General features: G+C 44.1%; 4 protein-coding genes across 4 annotated transcripts in view; 2 read left to right on the top strand and 2 right to left on the bottom strand.

Moving 5' to 3' along the window:
- LOC309702241 (uncharacterized protein) overlaps positions 1 to 22,395 on the top strand; it is a 163,948-nt gene that overhangs the window by 57,324 nt on the left and 84,229 nt on the right. The gene's annotated exons all lie outside the window — the stretch shown is intronic.
- The window catches only part of LOC309702189 (protein NLRC3-like), a 306,079-nt gene that overhangs the window by 261,743 nt on the left and 21,941 nt on the right, over positions 1 to 22,395 (bottom strand). The window lies entirely within an intron of this gene.
- LOC309702355 (uncharacterized protein) overlaps positions 11,863 to 22,395 on the top strand; it is a 249,516-nt gene continuing 238,983 nt past the window's right edge. The window contains exon 1 of the mRNA XM_082527049.1: positions 11,863 to 12,653. Within this exon, the coding sequence (XP_082383175.1) occupies positions 12,314 to 12,653 (340 nt within the window). The 5' untranslated portion in view covers positions 11,863 to 12,313. The remainder of the gene's footprint in view (positions 12,654 to 22,395) is intronic.
- LOC309702396 (protein NLRC3-like) overlaps positions 22,160 to 22,395 on the bottom strand; it is a 21,735-nt gene continuing 21,499 nt past the window's right edge. The window contains exon 10 of the mRNA XM_082527113.1: positions 22,160 to 22,395. This exon is cut by the window's right edge and continues 1,566 nt beyond it. The gene's annotated coding sequence lies outside the window, so the exon portion shown is untranslated.

Raw genomic sequence — 22,395 nt, 5'->3', positions numbered from 1 at the left:
GCACGCTGTCAACTGTAAAATGTGTCGATAGCTGACAAGTACGCCAACCACAGGGACAGCAGCAGCCAGAGGAGCAGGGACATGCAGCTGAATGACCCGGAACTTATGCAGGGTTCATTCCCGCCACAATAAAGGGACTGGCGGAAGTGGGGTCAGAAGCTACCGTGGTTACATTTAGGTGTTCAGCAGCGTCCTGTGTGCAACAGATTAATCACATCATGTTCGGTTTGGTGGCTTTTTGATGTTATTGTTCGGAGAAAGCTGCCAGGAAACGACTAATAACCGATCAATGACAGCTCAGACAGTCCAGCTGGCTTTCCTTACAAAGTGATTCATTTGTTACCGTCTGTGGTCTCTGAGCAGGCGCAGTGTTACACTGATTTCATCTCCACAAAGCTTCTGTTGAATGTGAGTGAAGCAAGATCACTCCAACCTGTCCTGACACAGCTGAGCTCAGACCAGTATGTCATCACTGTTTGGGTTTGTGCTGAACTGGGCTACTGTTACATGACTGGTAATGAACTGGTAACACCCCAGAGTTCTGTGCGCAATAAGATCTGAATTAATCTAATCCATAAATAAATCATGAACAGCCAACATGCACACATGCTTAACAGAGTGTGTGTGTGTGTGTGTGTGTGTGTGTGTGTGTGTGTGTGTGTGTGTGTGTGTGTGTGTGTGCTTCCTTTGAGTACAGCTGTTTAGCACATGCATTAATATTTCAGGAAGATGCCCTCAGAGAGACATTATATATGTTTGCATGCTGCATAATTAATATAATAATAAATACCTTTCTAGTGTGATAACAGCAGGGGGCGCTGTGACTGCAGAGTCCTTTTGATGTGCTGTTTTTACGTGACAAATTGCTGCTGACAGGTCTATGTGATCACTTATATTAAGAGAGGATTCCTGATTCTCTGTTTAACTTTGTACTGTGACGCTAACGGAGTTTATAAATAAGTCTTTTAATCGTATTAGTTGTAATTAGAAAGACGAACTCCTCTCTCCTGATTGTTGATTGGCTTTTTATGAATTAGGGTGAAAACTTCAAACCCACAAATACCCAAAGAAGCCTGAAACGATGATTTAGCCATGAAGTGAAATCACACAGGGAAGCTGAGATTGTTTGTTGACCTGTGCTTCAGCATGTCTAACTGGGACCTTTACAGCAGTATTTCTGTGTTAGTTACTGTTCGACACCCTTTGCCCTGTGTATCCACGATCAGTCGTCTGCACGTGTCCAGCCTCGCCCCTGTGTTCTACCTAAACGTTTCCATTCTGGTCATTCCCAATGAAGAGTCGACCATCTTTAACCGCTCCAGCTCCGCCTCCTGTGGTTTGTCAGTGCCACCGTCTCTGAATAAGACAGCTGAATAAACGTCAAGCAGACAACTGATTATCAGAAGTGTGAGATGCTGGAGAATATACTCCAGTGTCCTGTTATATTTTAGAAAGCAAGGAGTTTATTAAACTTCACCGAAACAATCTGCAAATTTCATTAAAATTAATAAACTACCATCTTGTCTTTATTTTTAGTTAGCACAAACACTTAAAGCTGTAAGCTAATGATAGTTATATAAGACCAGATGCTGCTGGTGCAATAAGCTGTACGTCCAATGGATGATGATCTGATTAGTCGACTATCAAAATAATCGTTTGTGGCAGCCCTACTGCACAGTGGTGTCATCATCACGTGTCCTTCATCTTCTCTGGGATGGATCAATAGATGGCTGATCCAGCCCCGTGTCATGAGGCAGCGCTGCCTGGTTGGCAGAATCTGACCCCAGACCAGCTATATACCATGTACAGTGTTCAATCAACCTTTCACTGGGCATGTGTATAAGGTCACAGCTGTCAGTGTGCTGGATATTTGCAGTGTTTTCAAATGTATTCCACTACAGACTACAGATTACATGCCCCAAAATGTATTCTGTAACGTTACTCAATGAGAGTAATGTATTCTGAATACTTTGGATTACTTAATATATTATCATGCTGTTTACAACTGCATGAATGTACTGTTGCTGTGATTTATTACTGAAGGTCAGCGGCTCCGAACCGTAGTAAAGGGACCTCTGGCTAATACGTCGGGTTCGTGTCGGGCTCGTAGCCGAAAACGAGCTTTACTTTGTTGTCTGGGTCAACTTTGCTAGCAGAGACAGAGAGGCGTTGAAAGGCTGCTCCAGCGGAGCTTATTGTCAAAGGAGCAGAACAGAGTCAAACCTTCTGTTCTTAGAACTGAAGAAGCTTCTCGGATGAGAGGTGAAACGTCTTCAAGCAACTTAAAGAAGTCCAGACGCTTTTCTTTGCAAGCTCCTCAGACTACGATGACCTGGATGACTGAGAACTAGGGCTGCCACAAACGATTATTTTGATAGTCGACTAGTCACCGATTATTTATGCGATTAGTCGACTAATCAGATCATCATCCACTGGACATAAAACTACAGCTTATTGCACCATCAGCATCTGCTCTTATATAACTATCATTAGCTTACAGCTTTAAGCTTTTAAGGTGCTAACTAAAAATAAAGACAAGATGATAGTTTATTCAATTTTAATGAAATTTGCAGATTGTTTCGGTGAAGTTTAATAAACTCCTTGCTTTCTAAAATATAACAGGACACTGGAGTATATTCTCCAGCATCTCACACTTCTGATAATCAGCTGTCTGCTTGACGTTTATTCAGCTGTGTAAAAACTTTAATCTCAGCCAAACCGATTTACTCAGGAACAAATAAAATACTAAAAAAAAAAGCCAAACAACAACATTGTTAAGTTATCTAAGTGACTCATATATATTTAACCTGAGTCGCGAAAGACGGCGGTGGGTTTGAAAACAATTTGCCGGGAGTCCGGTGTTCTCACGGCTCTAGTGACCTAGCCCCCGGCTAGCTATCGAGCTAGTGGGTAACAGACGTCTCCGAAAACGTCGGAGCGCTTTTGAAAATATGCGGTGTCTTGATAAACTGAGCAGATATTTGAGGTTTACACAGCTACATTCTCCATGAAAATATGTTAAACGTTTATTTTGTGACCCAGAAAGAATAATAAGAGTAATATTAAAACTAACTAGCTGCCGCCATTGTTGGAAACTGAGCTGGGCCGCGCTATGAATTCTGGGACACAGCTGCTTCTTCTTCTTCGGGGTTTAACGGCAGCTGGCATCCTTGTACATGCAGTGCTGCCATCTTCTGTTTCAGTCCGTTATTACACTCTTAAATCCTGCTATTATTCCTGCGTCTTTTGCGATCTTACAAAGCTTCAAACGACACGTCGACTATTAAATCAGTCGTCGACGATTTTGCTAGTCGACGTAATCGTGACTAGTCGACAAATCGTGGCAGCCCTACTGAGAACCTTCACAGACAACAGAACTTATTGTTTTCGGAGGAAAACAGGAACACGGTGTACGGTCGAGTCTTAACAGCTTACTTACAGCTGGGCTCGTCAGGCTCTCTTCTTGCAGTGGTTATTATTATATTTACATGCTTCCAGCTCCCGTTTCTGCTCGGTGACAGCTCGTGCTTTTCCTTTCTCTCCCTCCTCGCTCACAGACACATCACGGGTACAGCAGTCCATCCTCCCTGCAGCACGGACTACACTGCCCATGATGCTACATTCTGCCTGTTAGCTTAGCACAACAACAACAAGGCCTCTCTCACCCAGGAAACACGCAGCGTGTCACCCTGTAACCATGGTAACCACAACGCTGCCGCTGGAACAACAGAACATGTCAAACAAACCCAAACAGTCCTGACCCGCCACAATATGAACAGGAAAGTACCGCCGTGTAATCCATTTATTTCAACAAAGTAACTGTATTCTGAATACCACCTATTTAAACGGTAACTGTAACAGAATACAGTTACTCGTACGTGTATTCCGTTACTCCCCAACATGCAGTGTAATCCATTTATTTCAACAAAGTAACTGTATTCTGAATACCACCTATTTAAACGGTAACTGTAACAGAATACAGTTACTCGTACGTGTATTCCGTTACTCCCCAACATGCAGTGTAATCCATTTATTTCAACAAAGTAACTGTATTCTGAATACCACCTGTTTAAACGGGAACTGTAACAGAATACAGTTACTCGTACGTGTATTCCGTTACTCCCCAACATGCAGTGTAATCCATTTATTTCAACAAAGTAACTGTATTCTGAATACCACCTATTTAAACGGTAACTGTAACAGAATACAGTTACTCGTACGTGTATTCCGTTACTCCCCAACATGCAGTGTAATCCATTTATTTCAACAAAGTAACTGTATTCTAAATACCACCTGTTTAAACGGTAACTGTAACAGAATACAGTTACTCGTACGTGTACTCTGTTACTCCCCAACACTGGATATTTGTCATATAATTGAAATATCATTAAACTCACTACTCGTACTCATAAATATGGTCCGTGCACAAAGCAGCGTCGTCTCTTTCTAACCATCCCTGCTCCAACAAACACGAGGTTGTTTCCATCGCTGCTGCTGTTACATGTTGTTCAGCTCTTATTGTTACTGTAAGTCTCGTAGTTCTTATTTGTGTGAGGCTTTGCTCCTGCCCGTCACTCTGCTGCTGTTCCATGTTGTACAGCTCTTATTGTTACTGTAAGTCTCGTAGTTCTTATTTGTGTGAGGCTTTGCTCCTGCCCGTCACTCTGCTGCTGTTACATGTTGTTCAGCTCTTATTGTTACTGTAAGTCTCGTGTTTCTTATTTGTGTGAGGCTTTGCTCCTGCCCGTCACTCTGCTGCTGTTACATGTTGTACAGCACTTATTGTTACTGTAAGTCTCGTAGTTCTTATTTGTGTGAGACTTTGCTCCTGCCCGTCACTCTGCTGCTGTTACATGTTGTTCAGCTCTTATTGTTACTGTAAGTCTCGTAGTTCTTATTTGTGTGAGGCTTTGCTCCTGCCCGTCACTCTGCTGCTGTTCCATGTTGTTCAGCTCTTATTGTTACTGTAAGTCTCGTAGTTCTTATTTGTGTGAGGCTTTGCTCCTGCCCGTCACTCTGCTGCTGTTCCATGTTGTTCAGCTCTTATTGTTACTGTAAGTCTCGTAGTTCTTATTTGTGTGAGACTTTGCTCCTGCCCGTCACTCTGCTGCTGTTCCATGTTGTTCAGCTCTTATTGTTACTGTAAGTCTCGTAGTTCTTATTTGTGTGAGGCTTTGCTCCTGCCCGTCACTCTGCTGCTGGAGCACCGGGATTTCCCCAATCAGGACAATAACGGATGTTTCTGTTCGTTTCTGGTCTATACATGTTTTATATCAGAGCGATCTCCCAGAATCTGAACTGATCAAAAAGTGCCGACATGTCCGGAGGGATTTTGGCCCACTGCTCTTTACAGCTGCTTCCACAGATTTAGTAAAGGAGGCTCTGGAGGCTGGCTAGCCCACTTCTTCTTCAGCCCCTGCTTTGTTTGCACCCATCCACGGCCACCACTGTGTGTTTGACTGTGGGGATGTTGGTGTGTCACACTCAGCATTTCTCAGCCTTCAGCCAATCATCCAGACGGTCAAACCTCAGACGGGCTTGTACATGCTAAACCGCGTGGGTGCTGCAGTAGTTCAATCCTCTACCAGTGTTACCAGTATGTAAGTAAGTAAGTAAGTAAAATTTATTTATATAGCACATTTCACAGATAAAAATCACAAAGTGCTTTACAGTAAGATCAGACATACAAGTTAAAATTAATTAAATTAGTTAAAAGCCCGTTTGTATAAAAATGTCTTCAGCTGCTTTTTAAAGGAGTCAGTAGAGTCTAGACAGCGTAAAGACAACGGCATTGAGTTCCACAGCCTAGGTGCCAGTGCCTGAAAAGCCCGATCCCCACGTGTTTTAAATCTAGTACGTGGGACCACCAGTAGCCTCTGACCTGAAGACCTAAGTGCTCGGGATGAAGCATGAGGTTTCAACAGGTCAGAGATATACTGGGGAGCTTCACCATGCAGAGCTCTAAAAGTTACAACTAAAATTTTAAAATGAACCCTAAAATTTACAGGCAACCAATGAAGAGAAGCCAAAACTGGAGTAATGTGTGACCTCTTGTTTGTGCCAGTTAAAAGTCTTGCCGCTGCATTCTGAACAGACTGAAGGCGATCCAGAGCTGATTTGTTAAGACACGTAAAAAGACCGTTACAATAATCCAAACGAGAAGAGATAAAAGCATGAATAATCATCTCAAGTTCTGCCTTTGACACCAGTAGCCTGAGTTTAGAAATGTTTCTTAGATGATAAAAACAGTTCCGGACAAGTTGTTTAGAGTGTTTCTCAAGAGACATCGAACTGTCAAATATAACACCTAAGTTTCTGAGACTCGACTGAAATGAAGGGTCTAAAAAGCTGATATGCTGCCTAATTTCTGAGAGCATGTGATCAGGTGCAATAATCAATATGTGGTGACTGTCATCCACCTACCTTCTCACCATTAACCAGCTCCTCCTGTGTGAGTTTCCTTTCCCATCCAGCACCTTTCCTATGATCATCCTCCGCCCATGAGGCTGACTGATCACATCATGGTCAGAACTGCTGCACCCACAGTCACCGAGCTTCATGCTGACGCCCTTTGCATCTATATGCTGAGAGTCCCACAGCCAGTCTGTGGGATCCAGGGTTGTAGAGGATCACACACTTCATTCAGGGACATGCAGATCTGTTCATAACTGATATGTTTTTTGTTCGATGTTTCTAAACTCAGGTAAAAATCAGAGACTGTTCATTTCTCTGTAAGTGAGCAAACTTATAAATTCAGCAGGGAGGATAATTGTTTCCCGGTCGTAGTTCAGTGTAGCTAGTCTCTTAACCCCCAACCAACCCGCTGCACCTCCTCCCTCCCCTCCCTCTCATAAAATATTGAGAGAGCCTGGCACTAGGCCAGACGCCCCCCTCCCTCTCTGCCAGGCAGACGGCCAGCTGACGGAGCATGTGGCTGTGGGAGGAGCACGAAGGGCGGCTCGGCTGAGGAGATATTCGTGGTGGCTGTTACAGAACTGCGCTACAACGCTGACATATTTGTCTCCGTGTTCTGGGCAGAGTTATGGCTGGATGGTGTTTATAGTGAACAGGCTCCCCTGTTGTTAAAGCGTGTTTCTCATTTAAAGTGGCACATTTCTGAAATGTACAGTAACCATGAACATATTCGTTCTCTAAATGAACGCCACGAGTTGTTCCCACATCGAGCTGCTCTACTCTGAACTCATTCACACGAGCACTTTCTGCTCGAGTGCTTCCTCTGTTCACAGCCACACTCACGGATGCGCTGGAGAACAGCTCGGGTAAGAAGTGTGAACAACATGCTGGCATTTCATTCTACCTGCAGTGGTCAAATCAAGGCAGTGGTCAAATCTAGCTTCTTTCAGCTCAGGCAGCTGCAAAAACAAAGCCAATTCTTTCACGGCAGCACTTTGATCCACGCCTTTGTCAGCACTCGGCTGCATTACTGTGATGACCTTCATGTTGGGGTCAGCGCATCATATATTAGTCAAAATGCTGCAGCTCGTCTTTTAACTGGCACTCGAAAGTTTGAGCACATTTCCCCTGTTTTAGCTTCACGACACTGGCTGCCCATTTCTTTTAGGATTCATTTTAAAATTCATTTTTCAAATTTATGTGTTTTATTTATTTATTTTGCTGTTTTCTGTTGTTCTATTGTTTTAACTTATTTTCCGTGCAGCACTTTGTTCCTGTGCTGGCTATTTTAAAGTGCTTTATAAATAAGATTGGATTGGATTGGACTGCCACCAACAGCTCTGTAACACACTGTGCACACAATGCTATCATTGTCTTTTCTTTTTAGCTGCTTTTACATTTTAGTTGCTGACTTCTGATAAACTGAATAAAACAGGAGAACACACAACCTGGAAATCTTCAACCACACACAAAATACATACGTTTCCCTGGTAAAGTACACAACCTCTGCAGTACCGCTGAGTTTTCTACAAGCGCACAAAGCTGCTACCAGCTCTGCTGCTGTGACCTGTGTTACCTGTGTTAGGCTCTTACATCCATACGATGGTTGAAGGACCGGCCGTGTCCCGTCTTCCTTCTGTGCATAATCGTGGCCCCTGCTGGAAGCTGACCCCGTTCTCCCACAGTGTTGCTGAAATGGTGAAACTGGAGCACGAATCGATCTGGGAGCTTTGATGAGAGATCAGCTGAAGTTTGACTGCAGCCTGATTCACTTTAGGACAACCAGTTTGCTTTTAATGTTTTTCTGCCTGATTCATTCTGATACACAAACACAGGCTGAACGGTGTCTGTGCTCCCACATCCTCAGTGTCCGTCTCAACACCTCTGCATCCTTCACTCACTTCTTAGCATGCAGGACGTGTGTGTGTGTGTGTGTGTGTGTGTGTGTGTGTGTGTGGGGCACAGGGGAATGTGGGACTTTGTCCTGATGTGAATGTGTGTGTGGATCTTCTCCTCCCGGCCTATCACAGTGAGGAATGGAGGTGGTGTCAGTGTGGGTCAGTGTCACTGGGAGCTGTGGGCGTCTCCACAGTGGGCCTGGGAAACTTTGAAAAGATGTTTTCTTCTTTCGGCCATAAAATCCAGATCTTGGTTTCCTCTTTGTGAGCACAACAGAGACTCCCCTTGTTTCTTACACAGCCCCCCTTTGGCTTTCATGCACACACACCCACTCAGGGAATAAAGTCACTGCAGCCATTTAGCTGCTTCTCAGCACTCGCTGCATAACCTGAGGTTGGTCAGCCGGTCGACTCGTCGTGCATAGTGACAAATGAGGGATTTCAAATATTTCCAAAGCGATGCATCAGGTTTCTTTGCAGATGAAGTGAGACGTGGATGTTTCACAGCACCAATGAAGATTGTGTTTAAGTGCAGCCGGGCGCACGCTCCCCCAGCGACGCCAGCTTCTTCTCACCGTGCAAACACTTTGATTTGAAATAGATTACAGCCGTGAGTGTTTGACTGTGATGGACTGGTGATGTGTTCAGGGTCGCAGGTTTCCACCCGCCTCGTCTCTTTGCATGCAGTGAAGGAAACTATGCAAACTATGCAAGGTGTGCAGTAACAGGTCTGAACAAACCAGCAGCAAATAACTTCCAGTCTCCACAGGTTCAGTGCAGCTGGTGTAACAAAACGTTTGGTTACAACATATTAATGTTCGCACACTGCTGCAAAAACAGTTTTATTAAAATGAACGTGCACTTTTGTAGAAGCTCGTGGTGAACGCTCCACTGCCTTTGTTTTATTGTTACTATTATGTTGTGATGGGTTGAACAGGATGACTTGAGACGTGTGCGATGTGACAGAATAGACAGATGGAAGCCTTCATGTTGGATCAGAACGACGTCGGGCTTGTTGGTCTGCTGTGGTTTGATCAGAAGACTTCCTCAGATCAGCACCGTGGCCCTCCTCTTCCTCTCCCCCATCTGCTTCTTCTAGCAGCTTCCAACACACTGAGGTCTCTGACAGTGAGAGTGACTCCAGTGTTCCTGTAACTTTGAAGCAGAGGTTCAAGACAGATTTGATCTTTCCTTTCCTTCTGTTTGGGATTGAAGTGATGTAATATCAGGGGGGGCAGGGGGGGCTATGATGTCCTGTCATTCTCATGTAAATCTGTGTTGGGAACATTAATGTTTAGTAAATGTGAAGTTAGCAGAGCAGTTTTGGTCTGAATCACTGACGTCTTTCTTAAACACTGCAGGAACAGTTAGGAGTGTAACTGTAATCTGTAACTGTAGTTTGGCTGAGCTGGAGTCTTTGGGTTCATCATGTCGTTGGATGCTCACCTCCTGCAGCTGCTGGCTGCTCTCCCAGATGAGAGATGATATCTGAATGTCCTTTATAATAACCTTAATTCACCTCGCACACACACACACACACACACACACACACACACACACACACACACACACACACACACACACACACACACAATGAGCTGTCTAATCAGCTGACCGGAGCAGGTGCTGTGTGTGAGAGCGATGTTGGGGTTGTGAGGGCCCAAAGAGCTGGATCTCAGCCCCTGTGGAGGACAGAGGGGGTATGGACGTCGCGTGCGTGGAAACCACTCCTCAGCTACTAGCTGCAGATGTGCAGTGCACATGTGGAACATGCAGCACCTTAAACCAACTTTTCCTCTGGAGTTAAACACTCTCCCTATCTGTTCACATACAGGTCTGTGTCCTCTGTACAAACCGCCGGTGACCGTAGCAAACTGGCAACCAGAGTAATGGTAAATGGTAAATGCACTGGTTCTTATACAGCACTCTTCTACCCTCCCTAAGCACTAAACCAGTTCCAGAGCATCTAATAAAAGCACTGGCAGCAACAGGGGCCAGTATCCCGCCCAGGGTGACTTTGGCACGCAGACTGGAGCAGCCGGGGATCGAACTACCGACTGACGTCCTGAGCCACAGTCGCCTCTTTTCCAGTAGAACATAACTGCCTCAGCTCTACTTGACTCTACTCGACTCTACTTGACTCTGTCTCTCAGTTACAGTTGAGCACCACCTCAGTGTGGGTGGGGCTGTTACAGCAACACAACCTGGAAGTCCCGTGACGCAAACACAACAAGCGATGACATCCCGGTGATGGAACATCTGCACCCCGTCACTGGACTTCCTGTGTAGCCGTTTCCCTCGTTGCCAGGCAGGTTTGAGTCTTGAAGGGTTCGCTCTCATAACTGATCCAGTGATGTCACTTCCTGGCCATCAGTGGCATGTATCTGGGACACAAACTGGGCTTGGAACTGGGTGAGAGATGAAACTCTGAGAAGCTCTTCAGACGACGCTGACCTGCATGACTGAGGACCTGCACAGACTTGCTGCCTCGCTCTTTGTGAGGAACGTCCTTCAGGAGTATGAAAGGGAAACTAGCAGTTTATTGAAACCAGCTCCGCTTCAACCTCAGATGCACACAAAGTAGACTCGTTCCCCAAGAGTTTGCACTTTGGATCCCAGGTATCGAACCAGCAACCCTCTGATTAGCAGATGAGCCAGTCGGGCTACAGCTACCCTACGTGTGTGTGTGTGTTGCCTTTTCATTCACATAATCCATCTTATCTCTAATGAAAAAGCCAAATGAAATCCTCAGATTTGCCCCTCAGGTTCCCACAGTGTTCAGGTCACACCAGGCCACAGTCCCACATTTGAGCCACGACTCTGGGTCACACAGAGCATGTCCTTTAGCCTTCTTTGTTTTTGGATTGTGTGCCACAGAGTCTCCCTGAAGATGATTTTGGCACGTTTGCTGAGATTGTTTGAAAAACAAGCTGAAGAACACGTCCACGATGTCACAGCAGCTGTGGGCCTCGATGGAGCCCACGTTTGTCCTGGAGGCGTCCTCTGTGGAGTGAGGCCGGCTCACATGGTTCAGTCTGAACAGGGTGAAGCTCCAGCTTTGACCTCATTAACTTCCAGTAGTGGAAAAGCAGCTGTAGCTGCATTTTTCATCACTATTGATGGGATGCTGCTATGACCTGCTGTTAGTGGGAGCTCAAAGCCTGAGGCCATCATTAAGATCTGTGTGGGTCTGTGTGTGTGTGTGTGGGTCTGTGTGGGTCTGTGTGGGTCTGTGTGTGTGTGGGACACTCACTGAGTAGTAGTCGACTGACCGACCCAAACACGGTGACTTCATATCACAGGAAATATTCAGCTCAGGCTTCTGTCTGACGCTTTGCTGTCTCACATTTAAATCACAAAGGTTGTTTCTACAAACACCCACTCATCTATCGTCCTCTTACACACCGGTCACAGACCCACTGCTGAACTCACAATATCATTTATTTTCCTTGTGTTTGATTGGTGGTACAGTTGTTTTATTTTGTGTGTTTGTTACACAGGAAAGCTGTTATTGATCAGTTTGAGAGTAAAACAGAAACTGTGAGTGTAAATGTGGAGATTGCAGTCGTTTCATGCTGTAACCTACAAAATGCTTTGTGCAGACGAGTCAGTGAAATCAATCAATCATCCTGATTTCTTTAGCTCATGAACACAGTGTGGGGTCAGTGTTAACAACATGGTGCAGAAAGGAAACACAAGCGTGGAGTCGGTGGGATTGTGCAAACGGTGGCTCGTGCATCAATCAGCTCCAGCTGTGATGCATCTCTTTGATTAGTGGGAGCAGCAAACTCCATCCAGATAGCTTCCTTTGTTTTTTTTCACTTGACTGATCGATCAGCGCACAGCTCCGTTTAGCACACACGCCATCTTTAACGACGGCGTGGAGTCTGTGCCCTGTTCCTCCCACACACGAGTGTTCGTTCATGTTCGGCCTTGTGTCTGAGCGTTTCCTCTCGGTGTGTCTGTAACGAGGAAGCCACGGGCAGGTCGCACACAAACGTATGGCTGCCGAGTGTGCGAGTGTGGCAACGTGTGGCAACTATTCTGGTTTCCAGATAAACACTGGTGGCAGCTGCTGCCATGGCAACACCATTGTGCTCCCTCCCTCCCTCGCTCGTCTCCCCTCCCTCTCCCCAACCACTCCTCTCTCTCATGCTCCGCCGGCTCAGAGAGCGAGGACCAGAGAGGAGAGAGGTCAGCTCGATTCAGAGGACAGAAAGAAGAAAGGAATAACCCGGAGTGGACGGGGACAGGATGAGCGAGGACAGCCACTCCCACTACAGGCTGGACCCCAGCGATCGCCTCAATGGGCTGGGACAGAGGAGGAAGAGACCCAAGAAGGTAAACGAATAGATGGAGCGCCACGTGGTGCAAAGTGTGTAAGGATGGAGCACCCCACCCTGCAAAAAGAGAAAGGAGGTGGGGTTAGGTGAGGTTTGTTTATGTGGCAGACGAGCGTCCACATGATGTTAGGAGCACCGAACCATCCGAACTCTCACCCCGTCGTCTCCTGTGGAGTGTGTGGCTGCTCCCCCACAGCAGTTGTATCCTCTCTCATATCCTCCGTCTCCTGGTGTTGTGTTGCTCCACAGTGAGTCGTAGTAGGAGGCTCACATGCTGTCAGGGTGGGTCCCTGCTCGCTCTTTGTGTGCCTGTCGTTGGGGGTTTTGCTGTTTGCAGCTATCAGGAGGTTTGTGTTGTAGCCTGACGTGAGAAGTGTTGTTATTATCATCATTTTTAACATTTCTGCACCGCTACAATAAACAGACACACACCCATCAGCCTGTTTACAGATCTATACGCCCATAAAGACGTGAAACACACATTGCACAAATCTACTATAACGTGTTCATATGTGTTATAAAATAAAGAGGTAAAGTATTAGCTGTTCAGGTTGATTCATAAATATGACCTCAGCACGTGAAATCCTTCTGCTGACATCCCTAAAAGCTCGTCAGACCAACGAAGCCGTACAACACAAATAACCAGACCAAACCAGGGTTGTGCGTCTGTTGTTGAGAACATTGTCAGTAAACCACAGTGACGTCCTACAGAGGACTCGTGTTGTCATTATTTTTGTGTATGTCGTGTGAGCTGAGAGCTGTAACCAAAGGTAGTGAGCGCGTCGGCCTTTAACGTCGCGGCTGGTTGTGCGATCGCGTCGCCGCTGAACTCGTGAGAGTTTGTCTCAGGGATCTTTACATTTGAAGTCAGGTGAACATCCAGTGAACTAACAGAACATTCAGGAGCAGTTTACTCTCATGAATGTCAGACAAACTGAGGTTTGTGTGTCAGTTAGATTCTTTAAGTCATTAAAGTGTCTCTGTTAGGAAAAGCATCTGTTTCCTCCACCTCTGCAGAACTGCATGACCTGTAGCATCATTGCAGGAAGTATCCTGTGACAATGAGTGACTGCACATCATCATTATCAACACATAAACCTGTGGTCTGGACCTGCAGTTCTTATTTTTACTGTCTGGTTTTGTGTAAAGCAGCACTTCAGTAAGCACCTGTGAAGCACACAGTCATAGTCGAGTAATGAAGCGATCCATATGTGAAACATATTCCACGTCTACAGGATAGTGGAGGTTACATGGGTCAACCTGGCAAACTGTACCAGCACATGTGATCACACTGATAGCAGAACACAGGTATGTGAGTCTCTACGACGAGGTCAGAAACCAGTAACAAATGTTTCATGTGATTCGTTTTTCTCCAGTTTGTCTGCAGTGAACCTTAAATACTCACTGAACCAGCTGTTTCCTGATGTGGTGACGTGTGTCGGTGATGAAGCCAACACTCTGTCCAGTGTTGGGCAAGTTACTTGAAAACAGTAATCAGTAACTACTTACTTCCCCAAAAAAGTAATCCCGTTACTTTACTGATTACTTATTTTCAAAAGTAATTAATTACTTAGTTACTTTTTAAAAACCCGATTTACAACCTGAAGAGGTGATAAAGCGATAGATCTTTCAGCCCAATTCTACTTTTTCTGCATAATCCATCATACAAAATGTAATCAAATGGAAAAGTCTCTTTTTAAAACTTGTTTTATTAGTTTTAATCTTTTAACTTTATGCATCAAGCAAAAATGTAATTATCTGCAACATTCTCTGACTGGAAGAAATTAGTTTAACATTTAAACCTATTTTCTGCACATTCCAGCACATAAAATAAAATATTTTGTGTTTACACTCAGTCTTTCAAATAGATGCAAGTAAAACACAGCAGAAAATAAATAAAGTCAAAGACTCAGTGGTCCTGTTGCTCTATTTTCACCTGTAAAGCAGGAGTGGGGCAGGCGGAGGTTTACCCTGGTGCAGGTGTGCCGCGGTCAGTGGAAGAATCCGCGAGTTTCTCTGTGAGTTTCCCATTACGTCGTAGCTACTCGGTGCTTGTTGGAAGTTTAGGGGTTTTTCGCTGTAAAAAGAAGTTTTCTTCCCACGCACAGCGGACACTAATGTTTTTGTCACTTTGTATGGAATCAAACTCAAAGTAAGGTCAGTACTTCCACGCTTTAAACGCTGCACGCTCATACTCTCTCTGCACTCGATATGTGATCCATTGTTGATCTGCACACAGCTGTTGTCACTAACGTCGCACTCGCTTACGTCACTGTCGTGAGACATTCTCGCAAAAAAATCACGGTTTTAGTAACGCAGTAACGCAGCGTTCCTACGGGAAAGTAACGGTAATCTAATTACTGTTTTTGCAATAGTAATCGCTTACTTTACTCGTTACTTCAAAAAAATAATCGGATTACGCGTTACTGGAGCGTTGTTCTCCTCTGTAACAAAGCAGTGATAAAGGAATAGATGCTGATTTTATTAACTTGTGTCTTTGTGCTGCTGGATTCAGTCTGAAGCAGGCAGCAGTGCTGAACCTACCAGTGTAAATGTGATGGTGGAAGCAGAGGCCAGCACTTGGCAGTGCTAAACACAATAAAAGACTCACAAGTTCCTGCTCAAAGGTCAGCTGCCTTCAGATCAATCATTAACCTGCAGCAGGTTGTGGCCTGATGTGTTTGTAAGAGTTTCACTTTCAGGAGGAGAAGATTTAAACGAGTCACACAAATGTGAACTACAAAGTCTGTGACACACAATTTATGCAAACTGCATGAAATCTGACCTGAAGAAATCCAGTCTTCTGCCTGTTGTGGTTGTGACAGCTGCTCGTAGGAGAGTTTGTTTGTAGGAGGTGGAGATGTTCTCAGATCAAGTGCGTAATCGTCTCTTTGTGTAGACGCTAAAAGCTGTGAGCCAAAACTCTCTGCTCTGAAACTCTTCACTCAGTCCTCACGCTGAGAGTTTAGAGGCTGAACTTCTTGTTCCTCCATAACACTTTTCATGAAACAGCAGAAATGAGCTTGTGTTTCTCAGCAGTGCGCACACAGAGAACCGATCCTCTCTGCTCAGTCTGAACAAATCAAAGTGAAACGTCAGTGAAAACACAGCTGCTGATCAAACTGTGTCAGATTAATGCCTCAATGTTTCACTGTGAGGTTAAAAAATACATAAAAATGATTTAAAGAAGTAGGAGGCAGATTTTCACAATAAGAGCACTTTGTTTTTAATTCAGTTAATGTCAAACTGTCATCAACACCTCTGTGTTGTCTCCGTCTCTGAGCAGATTCAGGCATTACTCAAATAATAAAGGCTTTCTTTCACTATTATACTTTCATTAGTCTCCAGGTTGATGATTATAAACAGAATTATTAAAGTTTTTATCATTTCAGGCTGAAAATCAACATGAATTTGGTTCTAATCAAAGAAGCTCCTTTAATGTGTGTCATTAAAATCCTCACACAGACTTAAAAAGGCGACATTAACATTAAAATAAATGAAAGAAGCTTCAGCTGAGAGCTTCATGCAGTCATCATCAGCAGCTCATAGCAGTCACAGCTCTTTATTACGCAGCTTTGCAGGAATTAAAGTGGCTGAAGTGTCAGAGTTTGTGTGAGAAGCTGCTTCATGGACAGCTGCACACACGTCTTTATTATTTCTTCATAAATCAAACACACAGGTTTGTCTGCAGATGATTTAAAGTGTGTCGTTGTGCAGTTAAAGCTGTTTGTGTGACGCCCTGACCTCCTGTGAATGAAACAGCCAATCAGATCCATCAGAGAGAGAGCAGGAAGTGTTGTGTGTTTGTGACAGAACAAGGAAACAGTGATGATGATGAACATAAAGGTCCTCTGATGTTTCCTGTTACAGTAACGCTTGTTCATCTGTTGCTCTCCTACACTTTCCTATAAATAAAGGAGAAAAAGTCCGTTTAGTTTCATTTCCTACAGCTCAGAGTTACACTTCACATTCCTGCTGTCACATCAAAAAGCTTCACTTTGGTCCAACATCTACATGTTAACATGAAACACAGACAGACTCAGAACATCTGGAACATCTGCACTTTGACCCAAACTGTTATAGCAGGATATTTTCTGCATATTTCTTATGTTGGACCTGTTTGAACTGTAAACGACCTGTAATCATCTGTAAATGGTGTGAGACACACTGAGGCCACCTACAGGGCAGCTGGGGAACAGCAGGGATCTGAAATCATACGAGACGTTAGTGAGTGAGAAGAACAAACGGACTTAAGATGGCTCGAAGTGATCAAAGTTGGTCTAAAACAGAAGATAAATCCAAAGCAGCATCAGATGAATGTTACCATTTCCAGTTACGGTGCCCTTCATCTAATATGGAAATGTGTTGTTGTTGTTTTAGCCGTGTTGTTGTTCTTCCTATTGTGTTTAGGCCAGAGATGCTCTTCAAACAGCTGACAGACATGACCACATTACAAGAACATGGTGTGAGTCCGATTTGATATTCCAGTCAACGCTGAGAGACCTTAACCAGGAAGTCAGAGGTCAGCTGATGCTGCGAGCAGGAAGTGAACCAAGGGAAAGGTCCACTCTACTCAATCTCAAAGAAAATATGCTGGTATTTGTTGATGTTGATGGTACAATAAAAATATATAATATAATAAATAATAAAATATCATGTGATGATGAGATGTGTTGTTGGTGTTTGTATTTTCTGTAAATGTCTTTTTTAATGTAAATGCTTTGTTCCAGACGGACAGGGAATCAGTTGCTGTACGATGACATCATCTTGATGTTGACGAGGAGGGCGAGAAAAACTAGTTTAGTCCTGCAGATGGCGATCTTGCACCGTGTTCAGAGAGCCGACACTTTGATGGTGCTGCTCTACTCAGCTTACTTTAGCCTGGGTTGGACTCTATATGAGCAGCTTCCACTCTGGTTTCACTCTTAAACACACTTGTTTGATTTCACTTGTAAAAGTTGAAGAATAAATATTTTATTACAAAATTATTTGTTGATGCATTTTTTTAGGGTCAAATATCTTGTTTGATTTGAGGAATGAACTGTTAGGGTGGAAAAAGTGAATCAGGTTAAAATAGTGGTGCTTTATATCAGTGAAGATGTATAATGTAATTTAAAATGTTGATGATGGGTTGTAGTGGGCTTGTACTTACAAAACTGCCTCATTTTATTGGAACGATCCACAGTTGCATCCATTCACGGATGACATCTGACATCATTTGACATCTGGTCTGAACACGTTTGTACACAAGATGCCTCAGTTCTGGATGTTCCCACAGACTCCTCTGTGCACCTAAAGGAAAGGTCAAGGGTCAGCAGCACATGTAGTTGGGACAATTCTTCAGTCGCACAAACTACACAATGATTTTCCTCCAATGACGACTTTTCACTTGCAGAAATGGTCCTGTGTGATTTCCAGGCTGTGATATAAAAACTAGTTCCTAATGGCAGCGACTCACTCAGTAAACATGTGTTTCCTTCACCAACCTCACACACAGATCCAATAAGATCAGGAAGTGGGCAGTATAGTACAATATGTGTTATTCTGTGCTGCACTGCCCAAACTAAAGATCTGCTGAAGTGTTGGAAATGATCCAGATGTTTATTTTGGACGATACAGCAGAAGATCAGACATGAAAGTGGAGATAACACAGAAGACCTGCAGCAAAGGTCAGAGGTCAGACTGGGCCCCTGGATTCAACAATGAGCCAATGATCATCAAGCAGTGACTAAAGCAGAGCCCTGACGTTCTGACATTCATCACACAGTCAGAACAAATGTCTGCTGATGACTTCATCTCATGAAACGACTGATAGATGTCAGTTCATTGATCAGCTGAGCTGCTGATCTTCATCGTCACAGAAACATTCAGCTTGTTTCAATCAGTAAATAACTCCCACTACTCCCAGTTTGAACTGTTCCCACTCAAAATGCTGTGAGAACAATGATCATTGTAGAACTTCACAAACATCACGTGTTGTTTTCCACATGTAAGATCAGCAAACACACAGAAACTTCCTGTTGCCACACACGGCCTCTAAAATCTCTTCCACGCTTTCTGTCTGAAGTCCACTCTCTGTGTCGGATCCACAGGAAACAACAAGATCTTATTAACACGGTTTTCAATGTGTCTCCTTCCAAAAAGTCCAACCAATGAACAAATGTGTGTATTTGTGGAGGCCGAACAAAAGCATGACACATTTCTCTGTTTCTATAAACTGGAGTCAAACACAAACATGAAGAGTTTCACTGACAGACTCCAAAATGCCCCCACAGTGGATCAAAGGGAAATCCTACAGTGTGGCCAGAGACTCTTAATGGCTCCAACATCAACACATCCACAATGTTGGATCCAGTTCTGCCTCACAGAGTTACTAAGACACACCCTCTGCCAGCATCACAACAGCTCCACCTGCTTCACCTGCCTCCTCAGCATCTGTACACCTGAAGAGAAAAGAAAGGCTCCAACAGCTCAAATCTACAAAGGATTCATGAAGTTTCATCCAACAATAACATGTTTGCCTTCCACACTTCTGTTATTCATGATCACAAACACAAAGAACTTGTGCAGCCCTGATATCAGCCCTAATATATGAGTGTGTTTGCCCAAAGACTGAAACAGCATCAACATGACAGCTGTAAGAAATCTTCTCTCAGCCTTGTTTGGCAGAAGATCCCTGCAACAAAGATTGTAGCTGAAAGATGACGTGTGTAAAGTTTGCTCTGTGGGAGGGTCGAGGCTGTTTTTAGACCTTTGATAGTTTCCAATCCAGTTCTGACAGACAGGAATAAAAACAACATCATTAAGATCAGATCATGGAGCTGTTTGCTGCCTTGTTTCTATCTTCACATTACAAGACTTTACTACAATAAAGATGCTGACATGTATCTGTAGCAACAACATCATTGAATCTAGAACAACTGGAGCCAAACCAGTGGCTCTGCTGGGATCACTGGTGAGCCAACACTTCCTTGTTGATGCAGATTTCAGGGCTTCCTTTTGCTCCTCCGTTATAACTGTTCTCTCTTCTCAACACATGATGACACAAAGGAATCAGCAGTGACAAAGATGATGCTGAAGAGAAGCACACACTTCACACATATAACAGACCAGTGCAGTTACACACACCTCTGCTCGACATCAGGCCTCAAACAAAGACACAAAACACTAACTTGACTCTAAACAGAAGAAACGAGCAGCTGTTTCTGTTCTGTGCTTATTTATATTTGACACACATGCTTCTCTTTGTGCAAACACACATCGCACTATAAGGGTAACCTCGCACACAATGATTGGACAGCACAGTGATGATGCTGGGAGATCCTATACGCAGCAACACAGAAACACTGAGAACTTTAAACAATGATGGAAAGTGTTATAAATGACTTGTTGGCCTCTGATCTGTCACAAACAGCTGAAACGTGTCTCTCATGAGTCACATGAAGGTTTTTGACAGAAAGGACAAAAAGTAGCTGCAGTCAGTTTGTGTCATTTTTATATTTATTCATCTGGGAGAAAAATCTGAGGGACATTAAAATGTGTTTTCAACAGAGACAAGAACATGAATATAACAGAACAGGTAAATGAACATGTTTCAAGTAAACAGCTGGACTGATCAGGTCCAAACACAGAGTGATAAACTTGTCAAACAGCTGTCATATCTTTATATAGAAGCTCTTTATAAATGCTGCTCACTGCAGTCTGTTTACTAATAATGTCAAAGTGTTAGAAACACAGAAACATCAGAATGGTCTTTGTTCACAGAAACCTGTCTGGGATCCTTTGTTGTTCTTTTGATGCAGAGTTACATTATAAATATAAAGAGTTATTTCAGAGTCTCATCAGTTTTCCTGCATGTCTTTATTTAACACATCAGCAGGGCTGAAGCTCTCATGTTAAACACACACTGATCTATGGACACGTTCATGTGTTTCTAACAGAACCAGGCTGTTATCAGCCTGCACTAACATTATGTCACACACACTGAATGTAACAGTGACAGTTTACATCATCACACAATCAGCTGTGATTGTTTCACTGTCATCAAACGAGTCAACAGGAAGTAGAATCAATAGAAACCAATCATTTCCTGACAGCATGTCTGATGGAAATAAGTGCAGATTATGTATGAAGTCTAACTGCACACAGTAACTGTGTTACAATAAGGACTTAACAGCGCCCTCTGCTGGAGTGTTTCAGTACTGCGTTAACTAGAATACACCACCTCCTCCTCACACCACCTGCTACAGCTCTACTCTTCTATGACTACAGTCATCCACAGCACTGATGTGAGGTCACATGGTTCATATGTAAGGAGCACAGCTGACCTCAGGTCAGTTTAATGACTGTGAGCAGCAGCTGTGTTATTGTCACTGTGACAGGGAGACACTCTCAGACACAGCGCTCATGTCAGCTTGTTCTCATGCAGGAGGATCAGGAGCTCCATGTTTGTCTTTCTGTTTGAATCATGATGTGTTTGTGCCATCAGAGTCTGTCATGAGTACTCAGGGTTTCACAGCAGCTCTTCTGGATGCTGACGAGGACTCCAACCTCATGTTTCACCTCTCTGAGCTTCTGATGTCTGTGAACACTCGTGTTTCTTCTCTGGGCTCATCTGGACAAAAACACCTTTCTGTGTTTGGCTGCAGCCTCATTCTGACTGACAGGAAGTGTGTTATCCATGAGCTGCACTTCTGTGAGGAAGTTTCCTGCTGTGTTTCCTGTCTGTGGACAAACACGAGTGTTCCAGCTGAGGACTTGGTTCCTTCCACCTGTCCATACAGGACATCACGCTGTCTGCAGCTCTGTAAATGCAGCTCCAGGTCCTTCCACGTGCTGCTCTGTATTTGTGCAGTTTGTAGTGTGTCCTGGGAAACGTAGCACACATGGTGTTCTTCTGCTGTTTCCTCCTTTCACTGAGTGTGAAACACTGACGCTGTGCTGTTGTTCACAGAGGGGAGCTGATTCTAGCTGCAGCTGGACTCTGTCATCTAACTGAATGTGTTGGTGCTGATCACGGGGCTCTGAGGGGGGAGCAGCAGGAGGACTCTGGATGCTGACGTCAGTGTATCTGTGGAAGCTCCCACAGCGTGTCTGTCATTCAATATTGTGCTGTATATTGTATCTATGCAAAGATGAACAGACTGTGTGTTCACTGGTCTCTGTGCTGCAGCTCTGATGTCATCATCACTCCCTCCTCCACCCTCAGCAGTCCCAGCATGCTGCTGTGGTGCACCCCACCCTCACTCTACACCTGAGCCACAGACCACACCCTCCACCTCAATATACACCACAGTTTTCTCTGCTGTGGAAATGAGATCAGGAGGAAATCATCATTATTATTATTTAATAAACGCTCACATTAATGTGGGCTTATTTGTTTCATATTAGAAACATTAGTTGAGTGTTTTTAGTATAAAATGGTCAAAGTCCCTCTTTTTGCTCCTCCCCTCACCTGTGGATGGGCGGTGCTGTTACCGTGGTGACAGCTTGGATGTGTTTCAGTCCTGCCTGGTTATCACTGCAGGAATCTTTCACATTTATTACAGGTAATAACTCTGATTTTTCTGTGTATTATGAACCAAATGTATCCTGATACACACAGAGATGGATGAGCAGAGGTTTTTTTTGCAGTTTATGTAGTTACTATGGACTTAATGCATACATATTATTAAAATTAGGGCTATAACAGTTGTATTGATGTATAGCAACTTGAAATGCTCCCACAAATGGCTCCACAG

The sequence above is a fragment of the Aulonocara stuartgranti genome (genome assembly GCF_965226115.1).
Source record: "Aulonocara stuartgranti genome assembly, chromosome: 3".
Classification (NCBI taxonomy): Eukaryota; Metazoa; Chordata; class Actinopteri; order Cichliformes; family Cichlidae; genus Aulonocara; species Aulonocara stuartgranti.
The sequence above is the reverse complement of the archived record's forward strand: the minus strand, read 5'-3'. Positions and strand labels throughout refer to the sequence as shown.